Source organism: Gossypium raimondii, chromosome 11, assembly GCF_025698545.1.
Source record: "Gossypium raimondii isolate GPD5lz chromosome 11, ASM2569854v1, whole genome shotgun sequence".
NCBI lineage: Eukaryota > Viridiplantae > Streptophyta > Magnoliopsida > Malvales > Malvaceae > Gossypium > Gossypium raimondii.
The window spans coordinates 63,089,489-63,117,274 of record NC_068575.1 but is presented as its reverse complement, the minus strand read 5'-3'; the positions used below and the strand labels follow the sequence as shown (position 1 = coordinate 63,117,274).

Here is a 27,786-nt window from a genome sequence, read left to right as displayed (position 1 = left end):
AGGTATGGGCATTATGAATTTCTTGTGATGCCGTTCGGTTTAACGAATGCACCTGCAGTATTTATGGATCTGATGAATAGAATTTTCAGACCGTATCTAGACAGATTTGTGGTGGTATTTATTGATTCTATTCTTCTATACTCTCGAGATGAAAATGAGCATGCTGACCATCTAAAAATTGTGCTACAAACCCTGCGTGAGAAACAACTATATGCCAAATTTAGTAAATGTGAATTTTGGCTTCGGGAAGTTGGTTTTCTTGGACATATAGTATCTGCTGAAGGCATCAGAATTGACCCGAATAAAATTTTAGCAATTGTTAACTGGAAACCACCGAAGACTGTGTCTGAAGTTAGAAGTTTTCTGGGATTAGCTGGATATTATAAGAGGTTTGTAAAAGGTTTCTCGATGATAGCCTCCCCGATGACACGCTTGTTGTAGAAAGATGTGAAATTTGAGTGGTCTGATAAATATCAGCAGAGTTTTGACAGGTTGAAAGTCTTGTTGACTGAAGCACCCGAACTAGTTTAGCCAGAATCGGGTAAAGAATTTGTAAGTTAAAGTGACGCCTCATTAAATGGTTTAGGCTGTATCTTGATGCAAGAAGGTAAAGTAATAGCCTATGCTTCTAGACAGCTAAAACCACACGAAAAGAACTACCTGATACATGATCTAGAATTGACAGCCATTGTGTTTGCATTAAAAATTTGATGACACTATCTGTTTGGTGAAAAATGTCATATATTCACCGATCATAAAAGTTTGAAGTATCTATTGTCGGAAAAAGACTTGAATCTGAGACAGCGCAGGTGGCTTGAGTTATTAAAAGATTATGATCTGGTTATTGATTATCATCTGGGAAAAGCCAATGTGATTGCGGATGCTTTGAGCAGAAAATCTTTATTTGCTTTACGATCAATGAATACCTGGTTGTCATTGTCAGATGATTGTTCAGTCATAGCTGAGTTAAAAGTCAGACCAACATTTTTGTAGCATATTTGTAGAGCTCAAAAGAGTGATGATGAATTACAAGCTAAACGGGAACAATGTGAATTAATTTCTGATTCAGAATTTCAGATTGGGTCTGATGGTTGGCTGTTATTCAGAGGCAGAATATGTGTACAGAAGAATCCGGAACTTTTACAAAAGATTTTGAACGAAGCTCATAATGGTATTATGTTTGTTCATCCGGGGAGTAATAAAATTTATAACAATTTGAAAAAATATGTATTGGTGGTCGGGAATGAAACATGACATTTCTAAATTTGTATCTAGGTGTTTGGTTTACAAGAAAGTTAAAGATGAACACCAGGTGCCTTCAGGATTATTACAGCCAGTTACAATACCGGAATGGAAATTGGAAAAAGTTACCATGGATTTTGTATCGGGATTACCCCTATCTCTGAAAAAGAAAGATGCCATTTGGGTAATTGTCGACAGATTGATAAAGTCTACCCACTTTATTTTGGTACGTATGGATTTCTCGAAGACAGATTAGCTGAGTTACATATTTCTGAGATTGTAAGATTACATGGGGTACCAGTCTCCATTATTTCCGATAGAGATCCCCAGTTTACATCCCGATTCTGGAACAAGTTACAAGAAGCTTTGGGTACAAAGTTACATTTCAGTATCGCATTCTATCCTCAGACTGATGGGCAATCTGAACGTGTGATTCAGATTCTTGAAGATATGTTTCGGTGCCTATTTAGAATTTGAAGGCAATTGGAAAAAATATTTTTCGTTAGTCGAATTCGCATATAACAATAGTTATCAGTCAAGTATAAATATGGCACCGTATGAAGCTTTGTATTGATGCAAATGTAGAACCCCATTATATTGGACTGAGCTCAGTGAGAAAAAGATACATGGAGTTGATTTGATTCGAGAAACTGAACAAAAGGTAAAACTGATCCGAGATAGCTTAAAAGTAGCTTTTGATATAAATTTATACATTTATATCACATAATATTCAGGTCAAAAACCAATTAAATTCATACATAATATCCCTTATTTGAGCCCTCGAGGTCCAAAATACGTGTTAGAAACAAATCGGGACTAATTCGGAGACTCAGAGAATTTTTCGTAAAATATTAAAAATTTTCAAAGCTGCAAGATTCGTGCCCGTGTGGTCAGGCCATGTGTCCACATAGTCCAGTCACATGCCCATGTGGACTCAAAATGTACCTTTAACAACAAGTTTACCATTCCCTACAAGCTTGAACAATAAGTAACTCAAAAATCATTCGTTTAACCAATTCAAAACACAACCAAACACATCCAAAATATGTCAAAACAATCATCCTAGGTGCCTAACCAATGTATCCTCATAGGTACCACAATTATATCATCAAAACATACCAATAAAACATCATTCAAATCAAATTTGTAAACATGCCAAATTCAATCTATTTTACCTATTTCATGTTCATTCAAACATTAACTTAAAATTGCCATAATATGACCTCAAACATAAACACATATTTATATGCATCATTCAATATTAACTTATAATCTTATTTACAATAAATCTCCAAAATGATTAATATTTAGACACCATAGGTACATGCCGACACAAAAGGAAAAACATCACCACATTTGAGTTCGGGATCGTTGTTGGATGCTGAATCGGCGATCAAAATTAAGTAACTAACCTGCGCACAGGAAACAAAACCGTACGCTGAGTAAAAACTCAGTGGTATTTCTATAATCTAAATATTTAAAAATAAAACAATATAATATTATAATAAAATGTTAAGCACAATTGAACATTTAAAACCATACAATACTAAATTTTCCATCACTTGCTATAGAAATAGCTTTTCACAATTTTAATCACATTTCATTTATGCAATTGTTTTATCCATAATGCAATTGCTTTATCTATACCATATTCAATTCACTATTCCACCTCATTTCTCATATCATTCCATTTCAATATCAATTATACGACTTTATTATTCATTTACCCCTATTAACATGACTCGGACTCAGACGGATACACGGATCCAACCAAAACACACCATTTGGTACCCAGTTCCTCATCAGATAAATCGAAGTAATAAATTGACACCCAGTGTCTCATCAGTTAAACCAAAATAAATTGGCACCCAGTGCCTCATCGAATTAATCCAAAGTAATAAATTGACACTCAGTGTCTCACCGACTCGAAGTCGAAGAAATCCCTGAAATATTCCAATCCTATGGCATGCCATCTATATCCGACTCAGCTCGATACAGTTAATAAGGTTTCAATTCACTTTCCAAATACAACCAATATTTATTTCAATTCAAATAATCAATATATTCAATATATATATACCAATTCAATCAATATAATAATCAAACTACAACAATTAATAATTAGATTAGGATTATAGAAATATAAACCAGAAATTCCGAGCTATTCCTCGTCGACTTTATCTTTTCCCTTTTTAGTCGAGGATTCCGGTATAATGTTAGCTATGGAATCAAACCAATTAAAATTCATCAATACAACACAGTTCAATCTCATATTTAATATTTCAATTTTTACTCAATATTTGCCTAAATTCCAATTTAGTCCTTAAATCGAGACTAATTTTATTTCTTCACAATCAATCTTATATTTTCATACAAATTCCACTTTAGACTAGATTTAACTCCCTAATTTCACTTATATCCCTAAATTTCAAAATTTCACAATTTAGCCCTAATACTCAAAATTTACAATTTATTCTACAATTCAATCCTTTTCGTTTCTAACTTAAAAATCTATCAATTTAATCCCTAATACTAAAATTATTCAACATAAACATCACTTATAAACTTAATAATTTCTAAAATTTTGACATGGGTCGAGTAGTATTTAATACCGGGATTCCAAAAACATAAAAATTACAAGAAAATGGACTAAATTGACTAACCAATTGAGCTTTGAACCCTTGAAACCCTAACTTTTCTCCTTCTTTCTTTCTTTTTTTCTTTTCTTTCTTTCCTTCTCTTTTTCGTTTCTTTCTCTCCTTCTTTTTCTTTTACTTTATCATTATAATATAGTAATATATATACTTAACTTTTAACTTTTAACTTTTAATATTATAATATTATAATATATATTTTAACTTTAAATATTTATAATATATATACACTTATGCCGCCTTAATTATGACCATTGGCATAATTGCTCATTTGGTCCCGTTAATTATTCTTTAATCTATAATTCAACTTTCACCCTTTATACAATTTAATCCTTTTGCCTAATTACTCTTAATTCATGCAATTTCACCTAACCAAAACCTAATTAACTACACAAATAACTTCGTAAATATTTTTAGTAAATATTTACGAGTCCGATTCACGATAATGAAGTCTCAGAAATGCATTTTCGACACCTGTGACTATCAGGTCGTTACATAGAGGTTGAGATCCAGCCTGACATGACCTATAATGAGGAACCGATTAGAATTCTAGCACAAGAGACGAAAGAGTTAAGAAATAAAAAGGTAGCTGTAGTGAAAGTTTTCTGGCAACGACATGGGATGAAGCTACCTAGGAACCAGAGGAAACAATGAGGAAATAATATTCGAATCTCTTTACTGGTAAGATTTTTGAGGATGAAAATTCTTTTGAGGGGGGAGAGTTGTAACAGTCTGATTTTCAGTGATGTCAGAAACAGTGGTTCGAGACCACCAAATTCAGCAAATAAGCTTGTAATTTTTTATTATTTAATATTTATGAGCCACATATGATTTTTAAAAGATTTTTAAATTAGCAATTTGTGTTTTATAAGGCTTTATTAGGTTAGGTGATTTAGAAAAGAGGTATCAAGATCTCAGTCCTATAAATCGAGCCGTAAATATTTTTATAAATATTTACTGAGTGTCATTAAGGTAGTATTAAATTTTCGTTACGTTTTGTAGTTAATTAATTAAAACAATTAAATTGAAAAAAGTGAAAAACTTGCTAATTAAAGAAATAATGATTAAATAGCCTAAATAGTAAATAAAGGAGGACTAAAAGGTAAATTGGACCACATGGGATGGCTGAGGCGGCATAAGCATAGAAAAATCAAGAAATTGATGTGAAATAAGGGTAAAATATTAAATTTTGCCAAATTTAAGTGAAATAAAAGGGAAATTGAAATTTTAGACATTTTCGTCATCATTTTTCAGTTCTAAAATAGCCATTGAAGAGGGTTTAAGCTGGTTTTTCAATATTTTCTTCATGTAAGTTTAATTATTGCTCGTTCCTTAAAATTTTTATGTTTTGGGATTTTTACAATTCAGTTCAACTAACTATTTCATTAGTTTTTATTTTGTTGAAAGTTTTGGAAGATACCATTGATAATTTTATATGATTTTAGTTGTTAGATGATGAAATTGAGATGTTGATGGATGTTTAAAGGTATTTTATTAAAGGATTTTGGTTGAAATCATGATTTAGGGATTAAATTGAAAAGTTGTTGAATTCATGGAAAAATTCTAAAAGTTCATGGAATTCATGGGCTGCTGTTGATATATATGAAAATATTTAGGCTTGGGATAAGGATTAAATTGCATAAATTTTATTTTTCGAGCCTAGGGACGACATCGTCATTAATTAAAAGTATAGGGGCAAAATGGTTATTTTGCCTAAGATGTGACTTGGATTGAATTGAATTTAAATTGTATTAAATTGATGTTAATTTTACTCGTATAGATCCGGATAGATCAAAAACGAAGTTAGATCGTGGAAAAAAAGTATCTGATTAGTAGTTTACAAGTTACGAACAACTGTCGAGGTAAGTTCGTGTAACTTAATTGTATATATTTATATGCTTATATTGAGTGTTGAATATGTAAATTGTGTAAATTTCATATATGTGTATGTAATTGATCTTGTAACTGAAAATCCCTGATAAATAAATAAGTCTCGTTTGGACAATGAGATTCGATGGATACAGGGTTCTATTTCCCGAAATGGTAGTGTTCCTGCATATGTTGCGGACATACCCTAGCTCGAAAGAGCATCCCGTTACAAACCCTCTCAAGTTTCCTTTATAATGTTCTTGTGAGCTTCCCGTTAAATGCTCTTCGGAGCATCCCGATCGGTTGTGACCCTACTTGTGTTGTGGGCACACCGCAGCTCTTATGAGCGTCCCGTTATATGGCTCTTCGTGAGCTTCCCAATTAGAGGCTCTTTGTGAGCTTCCCATTAGTGCTCGCTTAAACTTCCTGTTATATGGCTATCTGGTGCTTTCCGTTAATATTTTTCGGAGCTACCCATTAATTGCTCTTTGGAGCTACCCGTTATAGGCTCTTTGTGAGCTTCCTGTTATATTGCCCGGATAAGCTTCCCGTTATAAGGCTCAATGAGCTTCCCGTTATAGTGCTTGAGAGAGAGCTTTCTTTTTAAGTGCTCATAAAAGCACTCCCGGATATGAATTGACGAATTTATAGTATTGTACACTTCAGGTGTACTACCCAAGTATCCATCAAGATTTCAAATGATTCAACGGGTGAAATTCTGACATGAGAACATGTGAAATCAAAATAAAACTATTATTTGTATATGTATGAAATACTTGGAAACTCGATACCTGATGAGCTCATCCTTGTTTTTGTTATGCACATGAAATACATGACTAACATGTTTGTTGAGGTTATATGTGTTAGGCTAATTGCCAAATTGCTTTGGATGTATTATGCATGTTTATTATATAAGTAAATGAATGGTAAGTTAATTTCCCGTTATACAAACTTACTAAGCTTTAAGTGCTTACTCTGTCTTATTTCCTCTATTTTATAGTACTCGGAGGCTCGTAAAAGTTGGAAGCTAGTCGGAGCTACATCAGACTATCCCCCGGACATTTTGGTATATATATCCCCAGGTTAAATGTTACCATTGATAGCAATTTAATATTGGTTAAAATTAGCCATTGGAATGGCTATTAAATATGTAAATAGTCTTAATATGCTTGATGAGTATGTTTAAAGGGTTGAATGAGGAAAATCATATAAGTATATTGGATATTAGTTTATGATAGTGTATTTGGTAAAACATGTTTATAAGTATTAGGCTATCTTGGTAAGTTGGACATTTGATCATATGTATTAATATGTCATGCAAAATACTTGAATTTGGCTAGGTTTAAATGTCTTGAATTGGCTCTTGAATGTGTTTAAATGCTTATACAGGCGTGTGGCTTAGCCGTGTGACCCCTGCACTTAAATGTATTGCAAGTCAGAGAGTTACACAAGCTGGGGACACGGCTGGGTGCCCTACTACAAATACCATACGGCCTAAAACACGGGTATGTTACTTGGCCGTGTGAGCTACAAGGCCTGACCACACGAGCGTGTGTCCCCTGCACCTTGGAAAATTTTGAAATTTCGTGAAAAATTCTCTGAGTTTTCGATTTAGTCCCGACTTGTTTCTAATGTATGTTTTGGGCTTCGAGAGCTCATATAAGGGACAATATGATAAATTTATGACTAATTTCTGATATGAATGTGAAGTAATATGAAATATTTGAGTCTGATCGGTAAATCCTGGTAATGCTCCTAAACCCTATTCCGGTGACGGATACGAGTTAGGGGTGTTAGATATTGTACCAATGACTTATCATCCAACTGTAGTGCTATAGATAGACAAAGCCATTAAATTAATGTTGGCCCCTAAATCGCATAGGACCTTACGAAGGTTCAATTCCCCTATCTCTATAGGAATTGTGAAGCTCCCCAGGTTTTTAAGCTTAGAGGGTATCTCCTTAGTGATGATAGCAATACATGAGGCATTTATAATTATTTGTTCCCCTTTTTTAAGTTTCTTATGCCTTGCACAATTTCTTTTAAGAACTTTGCATATTTAGGAATTTTATCAATAAGTTCCAACATGGATAGATTTACAATTAGGGACTTAAATAAGTTGAGGAAATTTAAAAATTCAGCATCATCCCTTTTCTTATTGTCCTCAAGCCTCAATAGGATTGGTACACTTTTGCCACTGGAATTGGTACTTTGCTTTAATTCAAGGCCGGTTACATTCTCCTCTATTTTCAAGTCTCATCATCGTTTGGGGAGTCATTCACAATCATTTACCTCCTTCAAAGAAGGAACAGTTGGATTTTCCGAAATTGTACCCAAGCAAAGCAAAACTGCTTTTATGTGCTCCTTCCCATCTCTTCGAGGGTTATTTTTAGTATTGATTGGGATGATCGTGCCAACTTGCCTTTGCATCATGTTCATTATTTGGCTAAGTTGGGCTTGGATATCAACCAACTGTGTATTTGTTGGGGTGCACTGATTCTTCACTTGTCACAATTCACCATGCATTGACTTCATTTCCCCTTCGATCTTATCCATCCGCTGACCACATGAGGCATGATCGTTAAAGCGCCTCTCATACTCCTGAGGTTTCGAAACAAAAGGAAGGTGATTGTGAGGCCTAACAATTAAGTCCAAATTGACATATATATTTTTTAAATTTATTGAATCAAGATCTATTTTTTGTTTGATGACCAAATGTATGTAATGATAAAGTGACGACAAATCACAACTGATTTAACAAGAGTAACTAAAAAATAAAAATAGGAACATTCTAAAACTTTAGTAACTATCTTAGTAATTTATCCTAAAAGATTGCATATTCACGTGTATAATAATAAGATAAAGCGCACAAAATCATGAGACCAACTTGATAAAAAAAATCACTTATAGGCTCAACAAAGGAAAATTGTTTCAAAAAAATTCATTTATCTTCAATTGATCATCATTGTCGATTCCTTATAATGGTCAAATTTGGCAACAAAAGTTATTACTTGAATGCTTTGAGTGCTTGAGAATGTTTGTGTATGCCCCATAAGACCTTATGCCTGAATATTCCGTGGTAGTATTTTTAGTCCATTTTGGGGTAAAATTTTGTTTACGACATTATGGTCTCCAATAAAACAACATCCTTGCTAACAATGCCGGGGCAATCGTTGACACCCATGTGATTGTTAGTTTCATTTAGCTTAAAGGATAGCCATTCTTTTAGAAAGTCTTACAAATATTTTAAGCTTTTCTTTCAACAAAGATGGTTAAAAGAATGGTTATTATATATTATGTCACATGGTCTCCACATCTCAATCAGATAACACATCACCATCGTCATCCTTTAATTAAAGTAGACGCTTGCAGGCAAACACTATGATTTGTTGGACAATCTAATTGTGCTTGGTAAACAAGCATCACCATCCAACAAGCTTCGCGTGCTTGGACTTTATTGGATTGTCCTTTGATGGTAAAGTCTCTCGGACCCCCAGAAATGATCTGTTCCTTGTAATTAATTTGTTTAATAAACTAAATAAAGTTGAAAAAAAAAAACATTTTCCAACTGATTATAAATTTTAATTGCTCAAATGCTCACTTCAAAGACAAAATCACTTGTCTGCTCACTCCTTAGCAACTTCTAAGGTGCTGTCATCCGTTCATTTCTGAGATACATTACCATGCATTTCAGGGCTCTGGTTTTACATTTAAGAGATTGATTTAATTGTTTCACCTTAAACACTTATATTACTGCAACAGTCTCAGGTTATTAAAAAAGAAAATTGACCGCCTATCTTTTAAGTTCTTTGAACATCATATTTATATCCTTCAGGAAGCATGGTCTTGACAGCCTTTGTCAGAGATATTGTAGTTTACATTATAATTATAATGTCATTAAATCATATTCTCTTTATCAATAAAAGCAAAGTATTACTATTATTATTACAATAAACAAACTTTCATGACAGTGGCAAACAAAGAATTTCAAATAGCGGTGTATATTATACACCATATAGTTTCTAGGGGTGGGGTCTGGAATCTATTCTCTGAAGCTAACTTTACCCCCCAAAAAAAGCATGTTGCCTGCACTCAAATACCTTAATAATCCCCCCCGTGGTCACGCCGGTGGTTTTAAAATGCGAGGGAGACTTTTAGTGGCCCAATATTCCTCAGCGGCTAGCTTGCTTTAATTTGTTGCAGAGGTGGGTGAGACTATAAGTGGGCATTTGTGAAAAGAAGAGAGGAAAAATATAAATAAATAAAAGAATATAGATACTAAAGGGGAGATATTGGAAGTGGCAAGCATCCCGACCCAGGATCCTAAAAGCTAACCAGGACAAAGGCCCCATATCTTTGTGCTCCAACACCCACGGGCTATTCATCCCAGACCCTAATCCAAAGGATTATAAAAATCTACTGCTGGTATTCAAGATGAATGTACTATTTAGATTACTATAATACTGATTCTTCCCCTCTAATTCTCTCAGATTCATGTTAGAATTGTCTTTATTTAACTTTTACTCTAGGATAGCTATAGCCTTGAGAGATTTCCTAATGGTGCAGGCAGTAGGGCATCTTCACCCCTCTAAGCCCATAAGCTTAACAGCAACCTCTACCATTATGATGCATGTAAAATAGACATTAGCATGGCTAGTTTGATAGTAGGTTCATATCAAACTTAAGGTTAAGAATTGATATTATGGCCAAGGGTGGATCCAATTATATTTTGTCTAAAAATTAACAGGTCTTTCTAAAATAATTTTTTTAGTGGTTTAAAATTTTATATTTAATCTCAGACCTAACATAAAATTTCTAACATTGCACCTCATTTTGCCCTGCCTTATTATCTCCTTGGAATAATTTTGGTACTGCTTAGGAAAATTAATCCGGATGTTGAGTGGTTTTGGAGCAATTAGTTGCTAATTATATGGATGGAGGGGTCAACCTTTGATTTTGATGTGACCGCATTGCAACCGATGGAGGACCAAGTGTTTTTCTTTTTCTAATTCCATTTATTTTCGAATGAAAAGAGGAAAAAATATAAGAATGTATCAATTAGTTGGGGCAATTTTCTCCGAAAGTGAAAAAACATGAAAATTTTCTTAATTGCCAACAGATGATACAATTGATTTAAAATTAAATAGTTAGGTCCAACCCATGGATAGAAAAAATAGTTGATGCGATGTGATCTAAATTTGACAATGTTGCATAATCCCAGTCCTAGTCTGCCCAGTGGACATTGCACGCGTTAAGTGGCTCATAATACGAGCCAACAACCAACTTGAATACCATTAACCCAATGCAAGTTCTTTTTTACTTTGTATAAAAGAAAAAACATTCGCAACTTTACAAAGCATAGAATTGGTTTTCAATCAATGCACGCTTTTCATAATATCAATAATACCTTTTCAGCTTTCCTTTTATGACAAAGAATTTATGGTCATTCTTTGCTTTTTCTCCTTCAATTACTTTCTTTCTCAAGCTTCTTAGTATTGAAGGATTTTTTTTTCCTTTCTAAGAGATTTGAGTTTCTTTACGTTATTATCTTGTCTTCTATAAGGTCATCATCGTCTCTCTTCTTCCATTTCCTTTATTTATCCCAATTTACAAACAGAAAGAGTTGAGGGTTTAAAACATAGAGAGACAATAGAAGTAAAAGTCTAGAACAAGTCTTCGGGAGGAGTGGTTTTTTTTCTTTTTATAAAAATAAAAACCTTCTTCTGTTTCGTAAGGGCATGAAGAGAGCTTCATTTCCCGGGACAAAACTTGGGAATAAACCATGTTGTGTTGTGAACGCAACAATACAACGCTAATGTTCACAAACGCACTCCTTCATATCAAGGCAAACAGCAACTGCTCAAAAACATTCCATATCTATGGCTTATTCTGTTTCCCACAACAGTTTCTCAACGATTCCTCTTTTTGTCGGTTTCCTTGTTGTTGCTTCCTCCCTTGCCCATGTCCTGTCCTCCCCATTGATGTCAGATTCCGGTAACCGGCAAATGAAAAACCGTACTTTTAAACCTGCTAAGGACATCCAGAAGCTAAGGAGAATAAATGCTTATCTCAAGAAGATCAATAAGCCTGCTATGAAGACAATTCAGGCTGGCTTCTTCTTTCCCCTGTCATATCTTGTTAGGAATTTTCTTCTAGTCTTGTTCCACGAGTTTTAAACAGTTTTGTTGCTGCAGAGTCCAGATGGTGATATCATAGATTGCGTTCTCTCTCATCTTCAACCTGCTTTCGATCACCCTGAGCTTAGAGGGCAGAAACCATCGGTAAATTTCTGCTCTACCAGTTTAGATGATATTTAGAAATAAACAAATTCAATGTCGGTGAGTATCTGAAACTTTGCAAGTTTGGAGCATCGCCATGAAACAACCTCATTTTGACAGGATCCACCGGCGAGGCCAAAACGTCACAACTCTACCGATGCAAACCCTGAGAACTTGCAACTATGGACAGGCTCAGGTGAATCTTGCCCCGAAGGAACTGTTCCAATCAGAAGAACTACAGAGAAAGACGTTTTGAGAGCAAGTTCTGTTAGGAGATATAGAAGAACAAGAAGAAGACATATAAGGAGAGACTCAACAGGCAGCGGCCATGAGGTTAGTACCTTGATCTTTACGTCACCGAAACAGTAAAAAATTTATCTAACATCTAACCCAGATTGGGATTCCGACAATTACTACGACCTGAGAATTGAAAAACATATTTTCTCGCATTTTGAACCAAAAGTTGTGTGATTCATTTTTATTATCAATTAGCAACCCAGCATTGAGATGATTTAGAGCAAAAAATCTGTCTTAGCTTCCATTTCTTATTCCAGCCGAAGGGATAGTTTTCGGCTAAGTTGATTTTCCGCTGTTTTAGCAGTTCGCCAGGAGTTGGTTGGGGAAAAACAGTAAAAGGCAGACAGTGAAGAGATATTGGACTCTAAAGTTGATTTAAATTATAGAGCACTACTCTCGACTAATTGAGTTTTTACTTCTCATGATAGCCAATCCTTTATCATCTACCATCCTTCCAATGCTTCTCATCAAGCTGAAATGATGCAAATGTTTTGACAAGTTCATTTCTTCTCGTTGCAGCACGCAGTTGTGTTTGTGAATGGAGATCAGTATTATGGAGCAAAGGCAAGCTTAAACGTGTGGGCGCCTCGTGTGACTAATGAATACGAGTTTAGCTTGTCACAGATATGGATCATCTCTGGTTCTTTTGGCAATGATCTTAATACCATTGAAGCTGGTTGGCAGGCATGTCCCTGAATTTTTAGTACATAATGCAGAATCTCTGTATTGGCAAGTCCCTATCTTCAATTAATATCCTGAGGCTGAGAAGAAAACCTCAGTCGTAAATATGTTATATTTAACTTTCAAATAGTATCCTAGAAACATCAAAATGGTGCGTGAAACACGAGCTTTCTGCAAAACCCTTTTCCAAGTTGCTTTCAATTATCAACGTGCAAAATTCTTTTGTTTAAGCTGTTGAACCACGATCTTCTGCATGCTTCTAAATCTAATGAACAATTGCATTCATTCTACTTCAGGTTAGCCCTGAATTATATGGAGATATTTACCCTAGATTCTTCACATACTGGACGGTGAGTAACATCTTGGAATCAAGCTTGAAAATATTTATTTTTCCTTGAAAAACAAACCAACTGCTAATTGGCTTTGAATTGACAGACTGATGCATACCGAGCCACTGGATGCTACAACTTGCTGTGTTCGGGCTTTGTCCAAACCACCAATAAGATTGCTATTGGAGCAGCAATCTCTCCAATCTCCTCCTACAATGGCAGACAGTTTGACATCGACATAATGGTTTGGAAGGTGGGTGCTTGCAGAATTCCCCAAAGTAGAACTATACAAAGTTATGAATGGAGTAAATTAACAGTATGGCACCATTTTAAAAAAAAACAACTAAGGGAAGGTCTTTTTGGTGTTTTACTGATTCACATCTGCTGCTTCAATGTTTGACTGCGTAACCTTGAGAACGAAATTAATAAAGCGCTAAACATGCAACCTTAATAAAATCTAAAATTGACTTAGAGATTAATGATAATGACTTGAGACCTTTTCCATTCTGGACGGTATTGAAATGCAAAACTCGTCTCTTTAATCTTTTTTGTCTTCAACTGTTTATTAATGTGTCAGCTTTGTAGTCTATTTCTTATATAATCTTTTAGAAAATAAGAACACAAACACCACCAACGTTTTAGCTCTTATTGCTCTATTTAAGAGGACAGTTATGCCGCTAAAAGTAAAAAATTTCTTTGATTTTTGGCCTACTTTATGTTACATCTGACCATCCAGCGATGATAGCATACCAAGAAAACAAGGGGAATATTCAGAAAAAAACTTTTCAAGCTGGTCGTGACAAATAAAACTTTAATGGACTGCAACCTCTTCCAACATCGACAGTGAATGTTTTTGTAGGATCCAAAACATGGACATTGGTGGTTAGAATTTGGATCAGGATTACTGGTTGGATATTGGCCTGCATTTCTCTTTAGTCACTTGAGAAGCCATGCCAACATGATACAATTTGGAGGAGAAATTGTAAACACTAGATCGTCAGGATTCCACACATCAACACAAATGGGCAGTGGACATTTTGCTGAAGAAGGGTTTGGAAAGGCTGCTTATTTTCGGAACTTGCAAACTGTTGATTGGGATAATAATTTGCTGCCCCTAACAAACCTTCACCTATTGGCCGATCATTCTGATTGTTACGACATCAGACAAGGAAGAAATAATGTTTGGGGAAATTACTTTTACTATGGAGGTCCAGGAAGGAACGTAAGGTGTCCTTGAGTAAAATTAAAACAGGATAGGATGAGAGGGTTGTTGAACTACTGGTACTTTTTTTTTTCACCCCAACCCAAAATTTATTTTTTGGGTATTTAGCTTTCATATCGGGACTTTAGCATGGTTTGGGTTAGATTCTTTTTATTGATGTATATTTTCCTTCCTCTGATAGATTGATTTTCTTTCCGTGGTAATAGGTAAATTTTTCGGGAAATACAAACTGTTAATAAGACCATTTTTCTGTTTCTTCTTTGCTCGTCAATTCTCAAATTCATAACGTTTACTCACTTGCATTTACATATGAAATAAAACTAGAGAAATAGCCAAAGAAAGGACCCTTAACAAGTGCTTTAAAAATGAAATGACTAAGGTTGTACCCATGGTTCATTGATGAATGATTGGCGGAGTCATAATTTAAAAAAATATATTTTTTTAATGCGAGTAATAGACTAAAAAAACTGTAGGTTTTTCCTTTCTACCGTATAGGATTTTAGCTTGTTTTCTAAATGAGAGTTCTTCTTTAGTGTTGAGGTGGAGTTGATTTTCTTTGAATGGCCTTTGATGTGATAACTACTAGGGGATTTCATTTTGGCATTTGTTTTTTGATTGGTCCGATTTCAACTGCGGTTTCTCTATTGTTAATGATCTAGTTTTTGGGAACAGTGGATCAAATAGGTGTTCAAGGATTGTTTTTTCTGACTTACGGTGGAGTATGGAGGCTGGTTGGTGTCTGGCAATTTACATGATCTTTGCTGATTGGTTTATTGAGTTTATTTAGTTTTTACAAAGGAATTACTTAATTTATCTATTTATCTTTTCTCTAACATGAAAAGTAGAAAAATTAATAATTGAAAGTTTGGATTTTTCACTCAACAAGTTCTAGCTATCCAATCAGTAACCATACTCCCCTTTTTTTTGAATAAACTAAAACTTTACCATTTAAAATTAACTCTTAACCGCAGAAATCTTCTGACCAACAGAGTTACCTTTCCCAAACTTATTTATAAGGCAATCCATTGTCTCAAAACAATCGCTTTCCGAAATGTAGCCCATAATTCAACATTCAGAATAGAACATCTACCGAAATGTTTTCTATAAAAAAATATTTAAAAAGAATCATATTTTAATATTATTTAATAATTTTTATTTCTATAAACATCTTAGATAAATCATACATTTTGGGGGTGATGGATCAAAACCTATTAAGTTAATCCCACATATTTATTTTCTTTTTTCAAAGACACATTTACTTTCTATTAATTATAAAAAGTTAATTATTATCCTATTTAAAATAAAATCATATATATTGATTAAAATGTATTTATTTAATTAAACATTAATTATAAAAACTTAGATATTTATTATTTTTAATTTATCTAGTTAGATATTTTATGTGTTTAATTTTAAATATCATATTAAAAATTTGTTACTTTATAGGCAAATGTTTTTTAATAATATTAGAAAAATAATTCATATCATAATAAAATTATAAATTTTTTTGAATATCTAATAATCATTATAATTATTTTTAGATGTGAATTAAATAATATGAAAAAAAAATAAAAGATATTTTTATTAGTTTTCGAAACCTGTATATTATAGATTATAAATAAATAATAAACCTAGATGGATTATAAATCGAATCCTGAATGATTCAAAATTTAAAACATCCAACCGAATGAAATTCACCCCTACATCGAGTAGCTTTCTTTCATTTTCGTCACAAACCTGTGGCTTTAACTGCCCTTGTTATGAAGTTGCACGTACTGTCCGCAGTGCCCAACCCAATTGCCCGCTCTGCCCTACCTTGCATCTTTCATTTTGCTGCCTCTCTTCGAATATATTTTTCTCTCTAAAAATCGAGTCGAAATAATTTGCCCTCTCTCTTATTTTTAGTTTTTAAATTATTTTTGCTTCTATAGATCGGACGGCGGCTTAAGAAATCAAACGCGGTGGATGGATCGGAGATTGAATTTTATCAGGTAAACGGGAGAATCGCGAGCGAATGGTATTACGGTTTTGTATATGAAATTGCCAAATTGGGGGAAATCAAGGTTTGGTTGAGGGAAGATTTTTGGCAGACGGTGAACGGTTGGCTTTTGGTGGATGTAGGGTAAGAAAGGGGGAAATCGAACAGGGGGAAAGAAGATAGAAATAAGGAGGGAAAGTTTGATGGTACTCGAAGGGGAAAATGCAAGGCTATGCATGGGCAGGGAAGAGGTGAAGAGAGGAAAATAGAACGGCACATGTTGACAGTCCCTACACTTGCCACCGCGGTTCTGAGTGGTGATAGTGGTGCTTCTCTCTCTTTTTCATCTACCATTAGTTCATTTTCAAAGGTATAACATTTTTATACAATGTCTTTGACGTTGATTCCATTCAATTGTTCTTTTATAGTTCCTCCCCCCTTTTTTGTTTTCTATTTTCTTCACTTTTTCCCATTTTTCCCATTTAAGTGATTAGGAGGAAATGAAGAAAGGGCTTTAATTTTTCTTGGGAATTTTGAGATTGAGGCTTGACTTTCCGGGAAAGTGTGGAATGGTCCTGATTTTCTTTTATTTTATTGGTTTGGTTTTGAAATTTGTGGATGATTTTGTTGTGCTCGTTTTTGGTAAAATTTAGGGAACGGAATGGGTTTTTGTGGGAGTTTTTTAATTTCGGATTGATTGGTAGGAAGGCATATTTATTGACGTTTTGGGTGGATTGTTTTGCTGAGGTGCATTTGTAAGAACGTTCGACTTAGTTTTATGGGTTCATATGGTATGGAGAGTGCACTACAATATAATTTAGTTATGTTTGAGGCGGATATGTCTCCTTTCTTCCATATACTTTTGCCTTAATGTAAACCTTTTGTGTACAAAATCATGAGACAAGAAGGATTCTTTTACTTTTCATCTGCTAGAAGCTATTTTACAGATGTTGTGGTACTTCTATTGACTTATCTGAATTTTTACTGCCTCATGGGTTCTATTACTTAATCCAAGCACAAGGAAATTCCAGCAAGAAAGTATTAGGAGATGAAAGAGATATTTGCATTCCTTATAGATCTCTGTAAATGCACCTGAATTTTAGGACTTTGCCTTCTTTCAAGGAGTGCTAAGGAGAAGTATTCACCAGCATTGTTGTTGACCAGAACAATGGAAACTTCCCATTTTCAACAGCTTGAAACATGAAATACTCAAAAAGAAAAGAGTTTCTGGATCATCATTACCGAGGTTGAGGGGTAATCACCAGACTTATTGTTGTTCAAGATATTTGAAATCTTTCCTATATTTGGAATAGCTTGAATCATGAAGTGATTTACTCCGTTAGGATATAGTTTTGTCTCATTGATTTAGTGAGGGAATAGGAAAATAGTACAATGTAAATATTTATTTGTCTTTACTGGACGTATATATGCTTTTATTACCTAGGAATGGAAAGAAAGAAATATATAGTTTTACATGGTGGATTGATGATTGCAAAAGGTTTTACTTCCTTAAGTACCTAAGTAACAAATTTTCCTTAACAAGTTTCTTCCCAAAGCTTTTTATGTAGTTTGCAGGGTGTTATTGTTCTGATGGTTTTGGTGCTGTAAATACAATAGTTGCTTCTTAATTAATTATTAAATGCTAGCTTTTAGGTCTTGTTCCTATAAGGCAAGTCCTGGGCTTCTTCGAATGTAACATATTCTACTATAGGTAATTAGTTAGTTTTTTTGTATGCATATTTCTTCCCATTTATACACATGGTTTAACTTGTATATGAACGAGAATGTACACGATTTTTCTTCTGCTAAAATGTACATTAGAGTCGTACCTTATTTCTAGCGTGTAGTATGAGTCTAGAGAAATGTATTAGCATATCTTCAATGGAGATAGATATGATTATAATATCTGTTAGAAGCAGCACCCTAAACATTTGAAAGTGTGATATAATATCACACTTTCAAATGACTAATTTTTTCCTTGGTTATGGTTGTATAATCTTTGAACATATCTGAATTGCTATAACATGTTTCTGTTAATGATGAACTCTGGTCACATGGGAATAATTTTTGTTTATTAATTATAATATATTGCATTGGATTCTCTTCAGCTTCTTTGAAATAGTACATTCATATGTGTATTAGCTTGTTACCATCTGTTGTCGATTTACCAATGAGAGTATTTCTTTCAAAAATTTGTTCTGTAGCTGACCAGTCATGCTCTAAATGGCACTATATGCAACTTTATTTGTAGATATGATTCTCTGAAGTCTTTCGTATCTAATTAAGCTTGATTATTGGAGTCACAACAGTTCTGAATGGTTGAACAATTTGCATTGCCCGCCAATGATTGTTCTTTTCCCTTGGTTCTGTTTGTATTGAATTATCATCTCTACCTAATCTTGGTTGCTTCCTCTATGAGTTAATAAGTTTATGATTTTTAGATATAACTGATCAATGCCAGTCTGGCTGTTGATCCAGCTCGTAGTTCTTTACCCATACAAATTGCTTTATATCGTCACCATAAGCTTCTCCTACCTGGTTGGTTGTTCAATTGTTTATTGACACCACCTATTTTGTTTGTTATAGGATGGACACAGATTCAGTGTAGGTGGCTGTACTCTCTTCAAACCAGCCCAAGATTCACCACTTTTTATTGGAATAATCCATTCTCTAACTGCTGCTAAAGAAAATAAGTTACTGTTGGGTGTGAATTGGCTATATCAACCTGCTGAAGTAAAGCTTGGCAAAGGCATCCTATTGGAAGCTGCGCCAAACGAGATCTTTTATTCCTTCCATAAGGATGAGATTCCTGCTGGATTGTTGCTTCATCCATGTAAAGTTTCATTCCTTCCTAAAGACGTTGACCTTCCATCGGGGGTTTGCTCATTTGTGTGCCGACGAGTTTATGACATTACAAACAAGTGTTTATGGTGGCTAACTGATCAAGATTATATTAATGTGAGTTCTAGATTCTCTTCTAGTTTAGCATACATTTTCTTAAGCTTTGTCGTCAGTAAATTTTCAGTTTACAGGAACTGCAGGAAGAAGTAGATCAACTGTTACGTAAGACACGTATAGAAATGCATGCTACAGTGCAGACAGGCTGCTGTTCTTCAAAGTCAATGAATGATCTGACATCAGCATCACAGTTAAAACCCGGTTCAGATAGTGTACAGAACAGTACCCCTTCATTTTCTTCTCAGGGTAAGGGAAAGAAAAGGGAGCATGTGGATCAAGTCTCTGAACCTGTCAAACGAGAATGTATTAATAGAATGGATGATGTGGATTCTGGTCATATTATACCAGAACTTAATTTAAAATTTGAGATTGCAAAAATTACTGAAAAAGGGGGACTACAAGATTATGGAGGAGTTGGGAAATTGGTTCAGCTCATTATTCATGAGAGAAATGAGAGGAAAATAAACTTGGTGAGCCGATCAATGCTTGCTGGTGTTATAGCAGCTACACACAAGTTTGACTGTCTTAGTCGTTTTGTTCAGCTCAGAGGGTTGAATGTTTTTGATGATTGGATCCAGGAAGTCCACAAAAGGAAGATTGGTGGTAGTAGTGGCTCCAAGGATGATAGATCAATTGACGATTTTCTTTTAACCTTACTCCAAGCACTTGATAAGCTACCAGTAAATCTTACAGTTCTGCAGATGTGTAGCATTGGCAAGTCTGTGAATCTTTTGCGTACTCATAGAAATGTTGAAATACAGAAGAAAGCAAGGAGTTTAGTTGATACATGGAAAAAAAGAGTTCAGGTTGAGTTGGATGCTAAATATGGTCCAAATCAGTCTGTTCCCTGGTCTGATGTTGCTAAATGTGGAATCAAGCACTATAGACCTTCTGAGGTTGCAGTGAAGAATTCAGTAACACAATTCTCTGCAACTAAAACTGGTTTTGTTAAGCTTGTTCAAGGAGGGACTGCATCCAAGTCTGCTTCTGCAACGCCGGTACCTATGAAGGCATCAACATTGCCTGCTTCAGCCAGAACAAAGGTGCGAAATGCTACTATTGTTGGCACCTCTGATACTCAAACAACCACAAGGGATGAGAAAATCAACGGTTCTAGTCAATCCCACAACAATACTCTGTCATGTTCTAGTGATCATGCGAAGATGGGGGAAATCCCAGTAAAGGATGATGCGAGAAGTTCTGCAGCTGGTTCAGGAACTGTGACTAAGATCTCAGGTAGCTCATCACGGCACCGGAAATTCATTAATGGTTTGCCGGGGCCATTGGGGGTTCAAAGTGAAACCGGACCATGCAACAATTCTTCTTTGCACAGAAATTCTGCTCCTGGAAAAATATCACAGTCCAGTTTAACATGTGAAAAGGCGGTGGATGCTCCTATTGCTGAGGGTAATGGTAATAAATTCATTGTTAAAATCCCAAATCGAGGTAGAGGTCCAGCACAAAGTGTCAGTGGAGTATTTCTTGAAGATCAATTGGTTACAAACAGCAGAGCTTCTTCTCCTCTGCTTTCAGAGAAGCAGGAACAATTCAAACATAACATGAAGGAGAAGAGTGGTACTTACCAGGAAAATGTTATAACTGATGTAAATAATGAATCCTGGCAGAGCAATGATGTAAAAGATCTGCTGACTGGGTCTGATGAGGGAGAGAGTTCACCCGCAGCTGTTCCTGATGAAGAATACCGTAGAACCGGAGAAGATCTTAGGAAAATAACCGAAGTCACAAAAGTTGCTTCCTCATCTTCTGGAAATGAAATTAAATCAAGGAAGATGCAGAGGGCTTCTTTGAACTCCATAAATACTCTAATTGATAGTTTTGTTAAGTACACTAAAGCAAATGCATGCATGCCAGTTGCGGATGATGCTGGAATGAATTTGCTTGCTTGTGTGGCTGCTGGAGAGATTCCTAAGTCGGATGTGGCTTCCACAATTGATTCTCCACAAAGAAATGCCCCTGTTGTTGAGCACTCTTCCATGGGCAATGATACAACACAAAAACCTTCTGTTGGGTATGAGGTTGTTCAAGATCGAAACTTCTCTGTTGAATGTGTATATGATGAGCATCTGAAGCAGAGTGTTGTTGCTGGTAAATCATGGGCTAAAAATGCAGACAGCATGAATGTTTCCTCTCAAGAAACATCTGAAGTGGAGCTGAATGAGCAGTTAACTTCATCAATTATTGATTTACCACGGACTGCAGAACATTGTCTTGAAAATGGTATAGTAAAGGAAATAACAACGGCTGTTTTAGTCAATTTTCCCTCTGCAAGCACTTTGGAGAAGACAAATGATATTGGAGATTCCAAAGAACATCTGGATAAAAAGGCTGGTGCTGTTGATGATGATGGCAGGTTGGATATTAAACAAAAGAATATCACATTTGGGGCAAATAAAGATAAGGTTTCTGATCTGGGTGTAAACCTTCAGAAAGAAGTGGTTGAAGGATCTGCATCTGCACCCTCCATGGAAGTTGATGTTGAGCGCAAAACTGATGTCACTGAAGGTATGGACAGAGGTTCACATACTCCTGAGAAGTCACCAGCTATTGTTGGACATTCTACCAAAGGAACAGATAAAAAAGCATCGCCTACCGGTTCTAATGATATGATGGAAACTTTTAATGTGGTAAAGGCCGAGAAGGATGTTGAGGCTGATGTTCGTAGTCAAGCCAGTGACAAAGAGAAGCGAAAACCTGATTGGGAAAGTAATGCTTCTTCCGTTATTGATGTCTTAATTAAACTTGAAGTACTTACTATTTAACTTTTTATTTATTTATAATTAAAATGGATAACTAAATTGTATCTGTTGTGGTTCAGTGGTCCCTGCCCAGAAAGTTGAGCATATGGAGGAGAATTTAGAAGGTAGTGAGTGTCCTGAACCATACTGTGGGCTGTCTCCTTGTAAGGCATCCATATTAATAGAAACAGAACAACCTATTAGGCTAAGGGGATCCAATTTGGCTGGTGTAGAGGAGCGTACATCAACCACTGCAGATACTCCTGCTACATGTGCAGATGCAAAAGTAAAATTTGACTTGAATGAAGGCTTTAATGCGGATGATGGGAAATTTGGGGAATCAATTAACTTGGCAGAAGCATTGTGTCCTGCTTCTGTCCAATTAATTAACCGAACACCTTTACCTGTTTCTTTTGCATCTAACAGCGTTCCTGCTTCAATTACTGTTACTGCTGCTGCAAAAGGGCCCTTTGTTCCACCAGATGACCTACTGAGGAGTAAAAGAGCACTTGGTTGGAAGGGATCCGCGGCCACTAGTGCATTTCGGCCAGCTGCCAGAAAGATTTTGGAAATGCCCCTGGGTACAAGTCATGCTTCCATTTCTGAAGCTGCTATGGGGAAACAAAGCCGTCCTCCACTGGATATTGATTTGAATGTACCTGATGAGAGACTACTTGATGATCTAGCTTACCGAAGTTCTGCTTTGGGCTCCGACTCTTCAGCGGACCTTACAAATAATCGTGATTTATCATTTCGCTCTTCTGGGGGACTTGATCTTGATTTGAATAGAGTTGATGTGCCTGTTGATTTAGGTAATCTTTCAACTGGCAATAACTTTAGACTAGATGCCCATATGCAGCCTATAAAGTCATCATCATGTGGTATTTTTAATGGTGAGGCAAGTCTCCGCAGGGACTTTGATTTGAACAATGGACCTGTTCTTGATGAGGTGAGTGCTGCACTAGTTAGCCAGCGTAATAGAAGCAGTAACATATCATCTCAACCACCAGTTTCCAGCCTGCGAATAAACAATTATGAGATAGCAAATTTCTCGTCATGGTTTCCTACAGGGAATACTTACTCGGCTGTCAGTCTTCCATCTATCTTGTTTGATAGAGAACCTCATTTTCCTGTTGCAACTGGTGGACCACAAAGGGTGTTGAGTCCTGGTCCCCCTACTGGTGCCTCTGCCACCCCCTTTAATTCTGATGCATATAGGGGACTTGTCTTGTCATCTTCATTGGCGGTGCCCTACCTATCAACTCCTTTCCAGTATCCCACGTTCCCCTTTGGAGCAACGTTTCCTCTTCCTTCAACCAGCTTTCCTGGCAGCTCAGCAACTTATTCTGATTCATCTCATGGCGGGAGGATTTGTTTACCCTCAGTCCATGCACAATTGTTGGGTCCTGCTGGTGCTGTTCCCTCCCATTACCCAAGGCCCTATGTTGTTAGCCTTGTACACAATAATGGTAATAGTATTCCTGAGAATGGTAGGAAATGGGGAAGACAAGGTCTAGACTTAAATGCAGGGCCTGGAGTCCTGGACATTGAAGGAAGAGATGAGACAACAGCACTTGCATCTAGGCAACTGTCTGTTGTGAGTTCACACTCTCTGGCAGAGGAGCAAGCAAGGATGTATCAAGTGGCAGGTGATGTTTTGAAAAAGAAGGAACTTGAGGGTTGTTGGGATGGATACAAGCAATCTTCATGGTAGTAGGAATCCTTAAATGTCCCTATCTGGTGACCCATGAAAGCTTGTAAGTCATTTATGTTTTTTTCTTCTCATCTTCTTTTGGCAAGGCCTTTAACTTTCTTCCCTCCATTTTGCTACTTCCATGTCAACTCTTGATAGTGGCAAGGCGGAGAGGAACTTTATTAGAATTACGAATTCTCGTTGTGACCAGATTTATGTTGTATGTTTGCAGTTATTCAAGGATAGGCATGGGCTAACCCCCAGAAGGAACCTGTGTGCTCTTAGAGGGTGGGTGGTAAGTGAGCCATTTGATGCTGTTCTTAGTTTCCGACCCCCACCTTTTGCTGTATCAACTTTATCATAAAAGAATCTGTCTGGGTTTTTCATGCCAATCGTTCCTTGAATTTGTTATGATGCAGATGAGTTGCCCATTGTAGATATTATAACTGTTGGCAATCATGCGCTATGTTTGCGCAGACATTTGAGAGATTGGTGCCCATACTGGTTTTAGTGCATATCTTTCATGCCTAGGTTCTTTTCCCTTGTAATGGGGTATTAAAACTGAAACAATTGAAGTTTGACGTTGGATTTTTACACGTCATTCATCTTTCTAAAAATTGAAGTTAGGTCTAACCGACTAAGAAGCCAGACTCTGTTTATATTCCTGATCCGGGAACTTGTCAGCAGCTAGCCTACTCACGTGTACTTTATTTCAATTGCTCATTGCTATTAACTATTTATAGGAAATAACATATCACGTGTAAAACCCTACTTTCTATGCCAAACTTTGGATGTTTTGAGTGCGGTGGTTTACATGATGCTTCGTTGGGTGAAACTGCATCTACCAAACTAAACTCATTTATAAAACAGAAAAATGGTTCAAAGACATTATTCAATTGATAGCGCCGAAGTGCTCGTCTGAATGTTTGCAACTGCTTATCTTATTGAGGAGACACTAGGGAGTAGATTTTCATGTTTTTAGACCATTCTATTATCTACTTTGCTGAATGTCAATTTACTCCATTCCTATGCAAATGGAGTTCTTGTAAGCGATGGCATCCAGCCCTTTGGCACTTGTCATTGAAAATGTTAGGTGTGTCAAATGATTACCCGAATGTCAAGGCACTGTTTTTTTTAACTAATTGTACTCGTCACCTCAATAATGCTGAGGGAATGATCCTAAATCTGACATGATATGTAACAACACTCTATATTAACATTTTATTAATTTTATTATAACAGTAAGTTTATTGTGAAATGGGTTTTTATTTACTAATTTAGTTATTTATAGTAGTCTCTCAATTTTACTTTAATGAAATTAATTTTATTACTAAGTGAAATGAAAATAATTAATTTTAGTTACGATATTATTTCAATAGAATATTTAAATTTTATATAAATATATAATCACATTTTATTAAATGAATATTTTTTATAAATTAGGCTATATTTGTAATTAAGATTGCAATTTAAATTTTACTAACTATTATATACTATAGCTTTTAGTATAATTTTGTTTTTAAAAATAAAATATTATCTAAACCTAAAATGTTGTTTTAGACGTATACCTTTCCATAACACCCAGAACTTGGCAAATAAATAATGTTATTATATAGATGATTGAAATAGCCTAATTCGTTACAAAGTTGATTTCTATGTTTTATTATTACTATTTACAACCTTTCATTTAGAGGAGCAACCATGAATTATTGATTGTATTTTTACCCGTTATATATATATATATATTACAATGGTTAGTACCTATAACTCCTCTATTATAAATAGATAAGTGAGAACGAAAGAAAACTTCATCGAGCATATATTCCATTGTCCTCAATTAGTCTAAGGGCCAGTTCTTCATTGCTTAAAAAAATACTTCTGACTCCAAAAGCACTTTTGGAAGAAAAGCTGTGCAGAACAAGCTGATTTTAGCTGAAATTTTTAGTTTTTTAAAAGTGCTTCTTTTCAAAAGCACTTTTGAATTTTGAAAAGGAAAAGCTAAAAATTTTAATTTTTTCTCTTCCAAAAGCACTTTTGGTGCTTAATTATTTTTTCACCCCTCCAATAACATAGTACTTTCCATTTTTTTTTCTTGGTGCTTAATTACAAATGTGTTAAAATCATTAATTAAAAATAAAAAATATTTTTAAAATACTAATTACAAATATTTAATGGTTATATTTAAATATTTAAAATATAGTTTATATATTCTAATTAAATTTTATAAATAATTAATATTTATTGCTTAAAAATATTTAAAATTTATATTTCATATATTAAAATATTAACAAGAAGTTATAATAATTTTTTTATATTCTTACTAAAATATAATAATATTAACTAATTTAAATATTATTTAAATGCATATTTGTTACTTGATAATAACATGTCTAAAATAGACATTTTATTTCTGAAAAGTACTTTTTGACAGTAATGCTAAACACTCAAATTTTAAACCAAACTTTTCAAAAGCACTTCTCCACAGCACTTTTCAAAAGCAATGAAGAACTGGTCCTAAATGAGATCGAGAGATGAATTAAATTAATTCGTAATTGGGCAAATTATTAATCGAGAGGTATATAATTAATCTAATTAGAAAATTAATCAATTCGGGTCCCAAATCCTAGAATTAATTGTTAACACAAATAGTAATCAATTACTACATTTGTCTTTGATTATTTCTATTATAATTTTGGTTTTTTACAATTCAATCCTTTAATTATTACAATAGTTTAAATCTTTAATTTTATGATCTACGGTACTATATCTTTTAGACATTAGCTAGCTAGACTCACTAGGTTGCATGCTTATAGTTGTTAATTCATTTTATCAACCTATCTCATTTGGGTTCGATCCTTGAAATACTATAAAAATATTCTATTGAACACTTAGAAATATTAAAACTAGACCTGTGACATTTGTAGAACACCGCACATTATATTATTTATTTGAAATATTCTCTGCTCGGTGTATGTAATAGCTCGTTTTCAGTAACACATGTTTAATTGATAAAAGGACAAATTTGCATAAAATGAAAAAGTTGAGGTCTAGTAGCTATAAGTATCAAATAGCTATAGAATTCAAAGTTTGAGGTCCTTATATGATAAATAGACCATTAAGAGGAGTTAGTAGATAAGGATGAATATCCATCCATTAAAAATTGAATAAAGAAAAGGATTAAATTGGAAATAAGAAATAATAAAAGATGATAAATGATGAAATGATGAAAACATCATTTTTTCATCATCTTTCCCAAATATTTTTTATGGAAACTCTAGCTAAGAGAAAAGAACTCAAGAAAACTTATTTGGCTTGATTAGATATATTTTCTTGTCTCGTTTTTAATGATTTTTACATTTCCGATATCGTAAAAGCTTACTCTAGCTATCTCGGGGATTAATTTGTAAAATTATCAAAGTACTAGGGTTTTGCCATGGATGAATATGCATAAATTATGAATTTTCTTGGTAGAAAATGAAAGGTTGTTGATAGATAAACAACTTTTGTTAAGGGAATTTTGATGAAATTGTGATTTAGGGACTAAATTGTAAAGATGTAAAATTCATGGAAAAATTATAATTTTTGTGAAATATATGTGCTGTTATTGTTGCATATAAAATTCGGCTAGGCTTGGAATAAGGATTAAATTACATGAGTTTCATTTTTCGAGCCTAGGGACAATCATCATTAATTAAAAGTATAGGAGCAAAATGATAATTTTGCCTGATATGAAAATTGGACTAAATTGAATATGAATTGTATTAAATTGAGTTAAATTTACTCATATAGATCCGGATAGACCAAATACGGAGCTAGATCGTGGAAAAGA

General features: G+C 34.7%; 2 protein-coding genes across 4 annotated transcripts; both read left to right on the top strand.

Moving 5' to 3' along the window:
- Window positions 1–11,232: 11,232 nt before the first annotated feature.
- On the top strand, window positions 11,233–14,828 carry LOC105801679 (uncharacterized). Its single transcript, XM_012632894.2, has 7 exons — window positions 11,233–11,872; window positions 11,960–12,046; window positions 12,164–12,376; window positions 12,860–13,024; window positions 13,318–13,371; window positions 13,457–13,603; window positions 14,210–14,828. Exons 1-7 carry the CDS (start codon window positions 11,645–11,647, stop codon window positions 14,585–14,587), a joined length of 1,272 nt encoding a protein of 423 aa, XP_012488348.1. The 5' UTR covers window positions 11,233–11,644; the 3' UTR covers window positions 14,588–14,828.
- Window positions 14,829–16,252: 1,424 nt separating this feature from the next.
- LOC105801678 (uncharacterized) lies at window positions 16,253–24,742 on the top strand. 3 transcript variants are annotated; one of them, XM_012632890.2, is made up of 5 exons: window positions 16,253–16,920; window positions 19,137–19,508; window positions 19,592–22,232; window positions 22,345–24,021; window positions 24,190–24,742. In XM_012632890.2, exons 1-4 carry the CDS (start codon window positions 16,783–16,785, stop codon window positions 23,976–23,978), a joined length of 4,785 nt encoding a protein of 1,594 aa, XP_012488344.1. In that variant the 5' UTR covers window positions 16,253–16,782; the 3' UTR covers window positions 23,979–24,021; window positions 24,190–24,742. The 3 variants fall into 3 exon arrangements, with proteins under 3 accessions (XP_012488344.1, XP_012488343.1, XP_012488346.1); XM_012632889.2 differs by having other exon boundaries at window positions 19,583–22,232; XM_012632892.2 differs by lacking the exon at window positions 16,253–16,920 and having other exon boundaries at window positions 19,360–19,508; window positions 19,576–22,232.
- The last annotated feature ends 3,044 nt before the right edge of the window (window positions 24,743–27,786 follow it).